The sequence below is a fragment of the Macaca fascicularis genome, chromosome 20, assembly GCF_037993035.2.
Source record: "Macaca fascicularis isolate 582-1 chromosome 20, T2T-MFA8v1.1".
NCBI classification, from domain to species: domain Eukaryota; kingdom Metazoa; phylum Chordata; class Mammalia; order Primates; family Cercopithecidae; genus Macaca; species Macaca fascicularis.
Genome location: NC_088394.1, coordinates 43273926 through 43286132, shown reverse-complemented (window position 1 = coordinate 43286132; position 12207 = coordinate 43273926). Strand labels below are relative to the sequence as shown.

The 12207-nt window shown below is 39.4% G+C and overlaps 1 protein-coding gene across 1 annotated transcript in view; it reads left to right on the top strand.

Annotated features, from left to right (window-relative positions):
• Positions 1 to 12207, top strand: part of ITFG1 (integrin alpha FG-GAP repeat containing 1) — a 295294-nt gene that overhangs the window by 84682 nt on the left and 198405 nt on the right. Inside the window, exon 7 of the mRNA XM_005591846.4 lies at positions 6341 to 6405. Coding sequence (XP_005591903.2) covers positions 6341 to 6405 — 65 coding nt within the window. The remainder of the gene's footprint in view (positions 1 to 6340; positions 6406 to 12207) is intronic.

Below are 12207 nucleotides of genomic sequence, written 5' to 3'. Positions count from 1 at the left end.
CTGTGTCTCTTATCCTGAGATGCTTATTCAGTTTGTATGCCCTTGCCTTTTTACTATTTGATCATCTTGTTTGTACCAGGCCCTCTTAACTTACTTAAGTTAAGGCCTTATGCCTTACAGCATTTCAATTGATGACCTCTGAGCTACAGAATGCAATTAAACTGTTGCTGCAAAGAGTGAAAGCTGGCATGAACTGGTTTGTCTTAGTGATTTCAGCAGTCATATGGCCTTCAGTATACTTTTTAATGAGTAAGTGGGGGGAAAGGTGTTTTATTTTAAAGATTTTTTATTCTACATTGTTATGCTGCCCTTCCACTAATATAACTGGACCTGAGAGAAACTGGATAGTACTATAGAACAAATATAAACATGAGGTTGGCATAGCCTCCTAGCTTGAGCATAGAAACAGTATAAGTTATGATACTGCTTTGAGCCATTCTTTGTGGAAATGTCTCCAGACATTTCAGCTTACAGAAAATACTGAGAATGTTTTATTAACTGTGTTTTTCCAAAATAACCCGTAATATTACTCCTTTGTGAATAGTAACTGTTACTACCCAAGGAGAATTTCTTCATGCAGGAACTCAAAATAATATTATGAATAGTTTTTTTTAATTTCCATTGGAATATTTTTCTTAAAGCTTGAGACATCACACTGAAGGATATAGTGCCTGAAATCACAATTTTCAACATCTCTTTTATACCATAGTATATCAAAAGTATATTACATGCTCATGATTAATCATTAAGCTTTGTTTTGAGTTTTTCTAACATGATTTAGTTCATTTAGACTTCCAATTTAAGTTTCTAAAACTCCTGAGACTTCCTTTTAGTGCCAACTGTAACCGGAGAGCTCTGCAGTTGACAAAGATTAAAATGCAGTAGCTTACTCCTTTCAAGCTATGAATGGAGATAATTGAAGCATAAACCGTTTAATGTTTTTGTACACACTTGTCTATGTCTGTGTAGTTTCTGAGGAATAAACTACATGTGCATTTAATATTTTCACTATTTTACTTGTTAAATGAATCTAATGGGAAAGAACTTGAGTTTGGAGTTTAAATCCTGAATTTTTCACAAAATCATGATGTGATCTTTTGTTATGGAGTATTTGTTCAAGTGAATATCAGTGATGTCAGCTATCATTATGTTGTTTCTATTAGCATTTTTAAAGTTAGTTTTTAAGACAGGAACTCATATCCAAAATATATATGGTCCCTGTAAATGAATTGCTGCCACGTCCAGGGTGAAAGGGGTCCAATGTAGTCGCCATGCCACCAACTCTATACCAAACCGCACCTCACTGCACTCTCCCTATACCAACCCTGTTCTTCCAACCCCCAACCCTGCCTTCATCAAACACATGCAGAACTTAGTCTCATACACACTCTCCTGGCTCCTGCCGGTACATGTCCACTAGGTCCTGGACTTAATTCAGAGTGCAGTCCCTTTCTCCTACCTGTCCATCACATTTCTGGCTAAGTTTACACTGTAATTTAACCTTACTTTTTGGCCTAGTGGTCAGGTGATAAGGTGGGCAGAGCATAGGAATGGGGGTGTGAATCACATAATGAGGGCAGAAACTGCTCCATCATCATCATCAAACAAGAAAGAACACTAGCTGTTAACAGCGAAGAGTGGGCTACTTCTACAGACTGTGAAGTTTTGCATGAATCTGAGGACTCAAAAGTTTCTGCTTCATCAACCTAGATGTTCCCTTTCCATGGATCATGTATTTTGTTTCCATTATAGGGCCTAACCTTAGCATAGCAGAGCTGCTGTGGTTGAAAATTTAACCACCTTGGGTTCTCTTCTTCTACTCTTACTGGTCAAAGTCCTCCTTGCCCTTTTGGTGCAGGATGTAAGAACCTCTCTTTTATTTGCTACCCAAGAGACCCTCTTCCTTTCACATTTAGGTTTTAATTTCTGATCAATCATGTTCAGCCTTTTTGTATCTGTCTTGTGCTTCCTCAGTTGAGCTTAGCAATAGCTGTCTAATTGCCCTGTCCTTAGCATTAGTGTCTGCCTCATATTTCTCAAAAAAAAAAAAAAAAAAAGTATCACACCCCCACTAGTGGATTTCCTCTCACCAGAATACTGTCACAAGACAGCAACAGTAAAAGATAAGTGGGGGAAAAGGTGTTTTATTTGGGGGCTGTCTCTGCCTTATCCCCAGTGAAGGAACCCATATTGCCTGCCCCATGATAGGTGATCCAACTACAGAATCTCATCTTTTTTTTATTTCTTGAGATGGAGTCTTGCCCTTGTCACCCAATCTGGAGTACAGTGGTGCCATCTCAGCTCACTGCAACCTCCGCCTCCCGGGTTCAAGCAATTCTTCTGCGTCAGCCTCCTGAATAGCTGGGATTACAGGTGCACACCACCACGCCTGCCTGGCTAATTTTTGTCTTTTTAGTAGAGACGGGGTTTCACCATGTTGGCCAAGCTGGTCTTAAACTCCTGACCTCAGGTGATCTGCCCGCCTCAGCCTCCCAAAGTGCAGGCATTACAGGTGTGAGCCACCATGCCTAGTCCAGAATCTCATCTTAGTGTCTGTTTTCTCAGATCACTTTTGGTATCAACTGTTGTTGGTTGGGTTTCTTGGGAAGCAGACTTTGAGATTCACGGGCATGAAGTTTCATTTTATAGTCAAAACCAGTGGAAGGCATGAGACAGAAACAGAGTTGGGCTGCGATTCAGTGTCAGTAAAAGCCTCAAGTGACCCCTGGGGAGCTCTGAATGTGGAATTGCCTTGTAGAGTTGTCCTGAGCAGTGGTGAGTGAGTCCAGCCTTTGTACCTCCAAATTGACCATTGATTGGATGCAGGCTAGCCTAGAAAGGGATGCAACCTTCTGCAAGGTAGCTCCTTTTCAGCCAAAGTTGTTCCAAAGAGGGCTAACCACTTAGGATTGTCTACCAGAAATATTTCTAGGAGCTGAGACAATAAATCCTTAATTCCCAAAAGGGCATCTGGGTGGCATGTCATATCCATGACAGTTTCTGCAGTACATTTCCTTAATTTTATTTTGTGAATTACTCTTAGCCATGTGAGAGGGTGAGAACTTTATTGTTTCATTGATTAAAAATTTTCTTCTAGGAGTTTCTTCATTCCCATTTCATTCAAAGTCTGAGGCATGATTCTTTATATTTAATTACTAATAGTTTTCTCTGTTTTTGTTTCTCCATGTAATGAATCATTTACTTTTTCTATGGCCCCTTTACATAATTGAATAGTAAAACGAGATTTTTTTAAAAATCTATTTTACAAGATACTTCTAATCCCTCATCTAGCTTTACTACTTTTCAAAGTTTTAATGAATAGCTAGTGAAGCCATGGCAATACAATCAGCATTGTGTGTTATAGTTCCTAAATTATTTAAATATGCATGAAAGAACAGGGCATAATTTTCACCTTCTATGCAAATATAGATTGTGACTAATAGAACACCAGTGGAAAAAAAAATTTTTAATTGTTTTTCAAGGAGTGGCAATAAATTGCTGGTAGTTACACTACTCGCTCTAACTATCCCCCTTAACCATATCCTAACCATATATGGTCACAGAGTCATTCTTCTAATCCCATGATGCTAACTGCCTTATCAAGACACCAAGCCTTTGATTTCTTGTTGAAAACATGTCTCCACATTTATTCTATTTTCAAATGGGTTAAGAGTTTCAAAAGTTGGATATTTTCAGTTTGAATAAATTCACCTGTAATATAGTAGCATGCTTGCCCCTTTTCCGGGTTTTACTTCTTTCAAGTAGCTCAGAACTTGCACTCATGCCTCCCTTAGTGATTCTTAGAACTTTCTTTGGCTGTTAATCCCTAATCACTTTCTTATGCTGATTATTCACATTTTCAGATGCTATAAAAATGTAACACCTTTTAAAGATACTTACTACAGTAGTCAGTGTGATTATTTTTAATGAAACACTTTAACATAGACCCTTCTTTTTCCAAGACTTTCCATTTAAAGACATAATAAAGCAGTTATTTTTAGACGTCCAAGCAAATTTGCAAGAACTACGGTATACATATAGCATGTTGTCCATAATTATCCAACAATCATTTGAACATGTTATATTTCCTGGCTCATAGAAACAGCAGGGATAGAAAAATTTGTTAGGCATGATTCCTGCCCTCAGGGAGCCGACAGACAGATGTGAAGCCAGAATACCATGGTAGGTTGTAATCACCGCCATGACAGAGGTAGCACAGGAGAATAACAGTGGTGGGAAAGCTATTAGTCTAGGGAGAGGAAGGAACTCTGGAAGGAAGAGGACATTTCAGACAGTTTTGAAGAATCCGTTCACCAGGTGGCTGTGAGGTGGAAAGGCACTACAGAGACAAGGAATGACACGTACAGAGGCAAACAGATGTCAGAAAACATGATAAAATCTGGTGACTACTTCGCTCTGTCTGAACACAATCTTCTTGTGAGGGAGTAGCACAAAATTGAGGCTGGAAAGGTAGGTAAGGTGGCCTTCACATAACAACTGAGGAATTTGCCCTTCATCTTGAAAGAAAAGGAATGATGTCAAATGACTTTGGAAGTAACACATCATTGGGAATGCATGAGTAACAGTAAATAAATCACGTTCAAAGAGAACTACATTTGTATATCTACAGGCAAAGCGTTTTCCTTGTTGTGGAAATAAATACAGAGCTATTTGATACATGGACAAAAGAATGGTTCCACTTGGAATGAGGAGTTCTGAGTTCAACTAATTATAAAAATAAATTCCTTAGCTTTTGGGTGATTCCATGAAAATCTTTATTATTACAAGTATTAGATAAATTAGCTTCATCAAATTCATATGACACCCTTACAGAAAACACATTAAAATGTGAATGATCGTTTTCTGAGCATATCTAATAAAGGAAAAAAAAAACCTTTTTTTTTTTTTAGTAGTTATGGCCTTCACATTACTCTGGAATAATTTTGTTGTTGTTGTTGTTGTTGTTGTTGTTGTTGTTGTTGTTGAGACGGAGTCTGCCTGTGTCGCCAGGCTGGAGATCAGAATCTCGGCTCACTGCGACCTCCGCCTCCTGGGTCCAAGTGATTCTCTTGCCTCAGCCTCCCAAGTAGCTGAGACTATAGGCATGCGCCATCACACCCAGCTAATTTTTGTATTTGTAGTAGAGACGGGGTTTCACTCTGTTGGCCAGGTTGGTCTTGATCTCTTGCCTTGGCTTCCCAAAGTGCTGGGATTATAGGCATGAGCCACCGCACCTGGCCAGTAATTTGTGTTTTAAAGCATAAAATAGTACTGTTATTTTGATATTCCTATAAGCAACCTCATCATTTTAATACCTTATATATTCACTAAGTAAAATTGCCATGATGCAAACATAGTAAATGCTGCTGGCCAGGTGCGGTGGCTCACACCTGTAATCCCAGCATTTTGGGAGGCCGAGACAGGCAGATCACGAGGTCAGGAGATCAAAACCATCCTGGCTAACACGGTGAAACCCTGTCGCTACTAAAAATACAAAAAATTAGCTGGGTGTGGTGATGAGCGCCTGTAGTCCCAGCTACTCGGGAGGCTGAGGCAGGAGAATGGCGTGAACGTGGGAGGCTGAGCTTGCAGTGAGCCAAGATCGTGCCACTGCACTCCTGCCTGGGTGACAGAGCGAGACTCTGTCTCAAATAAAAAATAAAATAAATAAATAAATAAATGCTGCTACTAGAATAGATTTATTTGCAGTAATAGGCCTTTGCAATAACAGGATGTTTGATTTGACTGTGAACCTGTTTTTTTTTTTTTTCCCAAAGAAATTTTATTAAAATTATTGTACTTTTCAATAAAACAACCTTTTGTTAGCTGGAATTTATGAAGACAATTCTATTACTGAAAATTTGAAACATAATTTATTGTTCATTTAACATGAGTGCAAAAACTTTTGGATGGTGAAATACTGTGATTTAAAATAATGCTGAAAACTATAATATATAGGTAAGTGTTGCTTTCAAGGTGAGAAAGCAAATATGATTGTGATCAGAATATCTGTTTTAAAAAATATAGTACACTCTGGAATAAAAAAGATTGAAAAGCATACGATTTTAAAAAGTGCTACACATAACTATTCTTGAAAATAAGGAATGCTTTTGAAGGACTAATACCAAATATCCTTGTTAAATACATTTTCTTTAATACAGGGTCATCTGCTTTTTTTTTTTTTTTTTTTTTTTTGATGGGATGAAACTTGTTAAAATATAATTTAAAATATGTTTAAGTAGAATCATATTATTTTAATGTATTGCAGTTTTTTTCTGTTTTTAAATGTACACATCAGTAAGACTACAAAACTTTACGTTTTTATTATTTTCCCTTGTAGATTTATTTCTGACGACATTGAATGCCACCTCTAGTACCTTCCAGTTTGAGATATGGGAAAATTTGGTAAGAAATCTTTTCTTTGAAGCATTTTAAAATGATGGCTTTCAGTAAAACACACAATTTTAGAAAATAAAATGAAAATAATCACTTGGTTGATTTCAACAATAAATAGAAACCTTTAAGAGCCTTTGGTTGCATTGCTGCATTCAAAACTACTGAATATTGCTGGAGGAAGTGATTCATTCAGCATCAATTCCTCTGCAGGTTTTTAGGCATGACTGCCAATTAAACCAATCAGGCTGCCCTAATGTGCATGTTAACAGGACCCCTGCTATGCTGTCAGCTGTTGAGAGAGGTTACTGTCACTTAATTTGTCAGCATGATGGTTTATGAAAAAAACTATTTTAGAAAGACTAATTTTTCCCCCTTTGCCTTTAGGCTTATGTAAAGAAATAAGACAACAAACACCAAACTTACTGCCAGGTTGACTAGGATTAAGAAATCTTTCCCAATAGGGTTTTGTTTTGTTTTTTTAAATTGTTAAGTAGAAGATTCCCAAACTGATGTCATGATTTTATTTTACTTTTAGCTTGATGTGAGTTATGTGATGGGTTAATTACCAGACAAAACTGGCCATCACAGTGATATTCGTGAAGTATTGGCCAAGTATCGAACCCCACTTTCCACACACAGAAAATTGGCGTAAGAGCCTCTGCTTCGCAGGATCTTTGTGAAGATCATGCCTGACATGCAGTAGGCATTTATCGAATTTTAATTTTAGGTCTGTTGATTTCCCATCTGCAACTCCTGATTGTATTTTATTCAATCCAAATTAAACCCGTAACCTTTTATAAATTTTATTAAAATGCTGATAAAAAATAAGCAAATTTTTGAAATGTAAAGCACAAACTTATGGAAGGAGACTCATTATTAGCCATGCCTCATAATATGGTAAGTGATGCTGGTCATGACTCAGATCTCTTCATGGAAGGAAACTACAATGGGGGGTTGCTTTGTTTAGACGAGATCAGAGCTTCCGACTACTTCTAAGCTCAGCAATTTGATTCTTTTTTTTTTTTTTTAATGGGGCAAGGGAAAGTAAGACATTTAAATCAAAAAAGACTAATGTACTACTTTTTTAAAAAATGTAGTTATATTTGTTTTTCTGATGATAGAAATATGGTTGCTATATTTTTATGACTGCCATACATTAAGTCCCCACTGCTGGGGGAAGTTTGTTTGCAGGTGGTCTTTCATTGCTACCACAAATGAATCTTGTAGTATTAGGAAATGAGAGGTGTATTTGATTAACTTGTATCTGGGGGTCGGTGGAAGCCTCATTATAAATAGGTAGGATATCTATAGAACATAATGAAGCACCCTTAAGTATATGAGGTTCTTTCAGTCTAGGCTGAATTAAACGTAATGGAGTGAAGCAACTCAATAGGAGAAGATTCTTGATGAAGAAAATCGATTTTGATTGGGTCTTTTATTATTGTTTTCTTTAAAGAAAACTAATAAATTCGCTGTTAGGAAATGGGGACTAAGGACTGTTCTTATAAAGTGACCGGGTCAGTAAGTAACTTTTAAAAAAAAAAGTATTTTTAAACTCTTGTTAAAGATCGTAAGGCAGATTTTCTTTGAGAGGGCTCCTACAGTGGGGTTTTGCAGTAGGGGGAAGAGATTGGACTCACCGCCAGATACAACAAGGAAAATCAGGATGTTTTAACCAATGAGCAGGATGGGGGTCAGTGGAAGGGAAATTACTTGGGCAGTGGTTGGGATAAGTTAAGCAGAGTTCTCAGAGGAGCCTAACCAAAATTTGGTCAAGGAGATAATCTTGCTCAGTTTCCACAGTAACAATAGTTCATCATTAGTAGATTCAGAATTAACTAGTATAGGTAAAGTGTGGTTTTCATAAAATGAATGATCATCATTCATTTTATGCGACTTTGCAGTCGCATACTAATTGGCCAAAGAAACCTCAAAGCCTATAAAACCACATTAGCGAGTGGAAGAACGAAAGCTGCAACAAATCTTTTTACATATCAGTCAGTTATCTATACAGCCCCATGGTAGTGCTCTGGCAGATACAGAAGTGAATAGGGCTTGTAGACTAGGAGCTGGGATGTATGGATGACCCTGGCTGGTATGATGATATACACATTATGCTACAGGAATTCAAAGAGCAGTTGCTTCTATTTGGTTGCAGAATTATCAGTGAAGGCCTCAAGAAAGACATGGTATTTAGGCCGGGAGTGGTGGCTCACACCTGTAATCCCATCACTTTGGGAGACTGAGGCGGCCAGATCACCTGAGGTCAAGAGTTCAAGACCAGCCTTGCCAACATGGTGAAAACCCTTCTCTACTGGAAGTACAAAATTAGCCTGGTATAGTGGTGCCTGCCTGTAGTCATAGTTATTTAGGAGGCCGAGGCAGCAGAATCACTTGAATCCAGGAGGGGGAAGTTGCCGTGAGCTGAGATCGCACCACTGCACTCCAGCCTGGGCGACAAGAGCAAAAAACTGTCTCGAAAGGGAAAAAAAAAAAAAAAAAAAAAAAAAAGGATGTGGTATTCAACATGGCTAGTATGAATTAAAGGATTTTAGTGATTTGGAAGTGAGAAAGAAAGAGGAAAAGGCAGGCAAGGAATTGCACAGGAGACACAGGACACATCCAGATGGTGGAAAGTGGCTGGTTTAGGCCAGAACATAAAAGAGATAATAGAATGTAAGACTAGAAAAATTAGTCTATACAAGATCAGCAAGAGCTTTGATCTCTAAACTAAGTAATTTGATCTCTTAAAAGTCTACTGAGAAGCTATTGTTTTAGGACTGAGAATAAGATTAATAGAACCTTCGTTATTACAATTAAATTGGCCACTGTATATCAGATAGGTTAGCATGCAACATCTGGAGGTGGAGAGATTAAAGTTTATAATAAATTTAGGAGGAATTTATAATAACGTGGGAAAGAGATGAATGATTAAAGAAGGAAATGTTGAGAATAGACAAGAAGGGTTAGATATGAGAATACAGGATGACCATTAACACACTGCTTACTTACATTTTGTTCTGGTGAGCAATAAGAGAAGTAGAGGCCAGGCACAGTAGCTCACACCTGTAATCCCAGCACTTAGGGGGGCTGAGGCAGGCAGATCATTGGAGGTTGGGAGTTCAAGACCAGGCTGGCCAGCTGGTGAAACCCCATCTCTTCTAAAAATACAAAAATTAGCTAGGTGTGGTGGCACATGCCTGTAATCCCAGCCACTTGGGAGACTGAGGCAGAAGAATCGCTTGAACCTGGGAGGCAGAGGTTGCAGTGAGATCATGCCACTGCATTCCAGCCTGGGCAATAGAGCAAGACTCCATCTCAAAAAAATTTTTAAAAAAGAGAGAGAAATAGAAAAATACAAAAGAAGTGACTAATTTGGGGCAGGAAAAAAATTATTTTAGAATAGAGACATGTCTCCCAGCTACTCAGGAGGCTGAAGCAGGAGGATTGCTTGAGCCCAAGAGTTTGAGGCTGCAGTGAGCTATGATTGCACCACTGCACTCCAGCCTGAACGACAGCAAGACCTCATCTCTATATTAAAATTATTTTTAAAAAAGCAAAAAACAGAGACAACGAAGTGGTTGGAAATGTAGGAACAGAACTCAAGGAAGAAAGTAGATAAGTGTCATGAAGAAAGAGTTAAGAATGGCAAAACCAGATCCTTGGACACCCTTTGTGTCAGAATTTTTCAGCCTTGGCACTGTCACCATTTTGAGCCAGATAATTCTTTCTGTGAAGAACTGTCTTGTGCATTGTCGGTTGTTTAGCAGTATCGCTGACCTCTTCTCACTAGTTCATAGTAACCACCTCCCAGTTGTGACAATCAAAAATGTCTGCAGACATTGCCAAATGTTCTCAGGGGACTAAAATTGCCTCAGTTGAGAACCATTGCTTTACATGAATAAAGATAGGAACATGCAGTCGTCATTACTGCTTCATGGTCAGTTTTTACCTTTATAAATATGGCAATTTTAACATTAAATATTAAACATGAAAGCCAAAGCATTGGTAGTCATCCATGAAAGGCTACTTGCTACCACATGACACTTTTGGTTGGAATTCAAGCAGAAAATGGGAGAAAGTCTCCTTGTCAACAGGTGTGGGTTAACTGCTTCAGTGGTTTTGGTAGTTGTGGTAGCAGTAGTTACTACTAGTGTTCCTACTACTACCACACTATTACTAACGTTAACTAAATGCATGCTGTGTGCTAGGCACTATACTGAGCATTTTATATGGATTATCTCCTTAATCCTCAAAATCCTTGTAAAAATACATTTTTTAGTAAGTCAAGGAATGCTTAAAGAAGGACTAACTTATTCCTGCCTCATGGCTAGCAAACAGTGGAGCTGAGAGTTGAACTAGGAAATCTGTTTCTAAACCTTCTACCCTTAAGTCATTGAAATTAGTACACAATAATTCCAGAAACCAACTTGGAAAAGAAAAGGTAAAGAGATGGCTGCAATAGAGCCCCTAGTGAGTTCGTTGAATTTTCGATTGCAGGGAAACAGTGCAGATCGGTAAGAACACCACAGTAAAAAAAATGCTGCAATCAAAGGATACAAAATTGCAGCTAACTGGGAATAATTTCTAGTCTTCCATAGCACTGCAGTTGACAGGATGACTGCGGTTAACAATAATATATAGTTTCAAATAACTGGAATTGACTGGAAATCGACACAGGATTTTTTCAGTGCCACTTCGCCAGCTAGAGACCTCCACCGCTGGTGGGGCCTCTGCTCAAGTTTCACTTACAACCGCTGGGCTGGCTCTGCCCATGCGACCTGGCAGGTTGTGCTTGGCTGACGCTACCAGCCCTAGTCTCACACCCACTGTGGGCAAGCCAGGCACCGCGTGATGAGGAATGTATGAGCAAGTGAGTGCAGGGCAGCTGCTCCAGGCACCGACTCCATGCAAGGCTGAGGCACAACCAGGCGTACCACAAGCAGCTTCTGACTTAGGTGCCAGAGTTTGGATGAGGGGAGCACGGTGGTACCTGAAAAATTTGGAGACACCAGCAACTGCAGGGCCCTAAAGAGGGTGTTACAGTGGGCAACCAGAGATTGAGCAAGGTGAAGAAGAGTTTTATTTAGCAACAGAATAGCTCTCAGTGGAGAGGGGACCTGAAGTGTGCAGCCCCTACCCAAAGGCAGGGAATCCCCACATGTAGCTGAGTCTGGGGTTTTTATGGGCTCAGAATGGGGGAGTGCATGTTGATTGGTCCATGGCGGCCTGGAAAAAGCACCATTTTATTGTCTAAGAGGCATCAAGGAAGTTCTCACTCTGGTTGGGGACTTTACCCGAAACTGGCTGCTTGGATTCAGGCTTTAGTTTTTCTTTGGTTTGAAGGTGGGGTTTCACTGGGGACCCATCCCTATCTGCCTAGGAATTTGTCTGTCTCCTGCCACTATTAGATTGAGGATATTGAGGCTGGGCATGGTGGCTCACGTCTGTAATCCCAGCACCTTGGGAGGCCAAGGCAGGGAGATCATGAGGTCAGGAGATCGAGACCATCCTGGCTAACACAGTGAAACCCCATCCCCACTGAAAACACAAAAAAATTAGCTGGGTGTGGTGGCAGGTGCGTGTAGTCCCAGCTATTCAGGAGGCTGAGGCAGGAGAATGGCATGAACCCGGGAAACAGAGCTTGCAGTGAGTCGAGATTGTGCCACTGCACTCCAGCCTGGGCGACACAGCAAGACTCCATCTCAAAAAAAAAAAGGAGGATATTGAGTATTCTGAATAGGAAGAAATGATAAATGTTTGAGATGATGGATATGCTAATAACCCTGATCCAATCACTATACATTACAA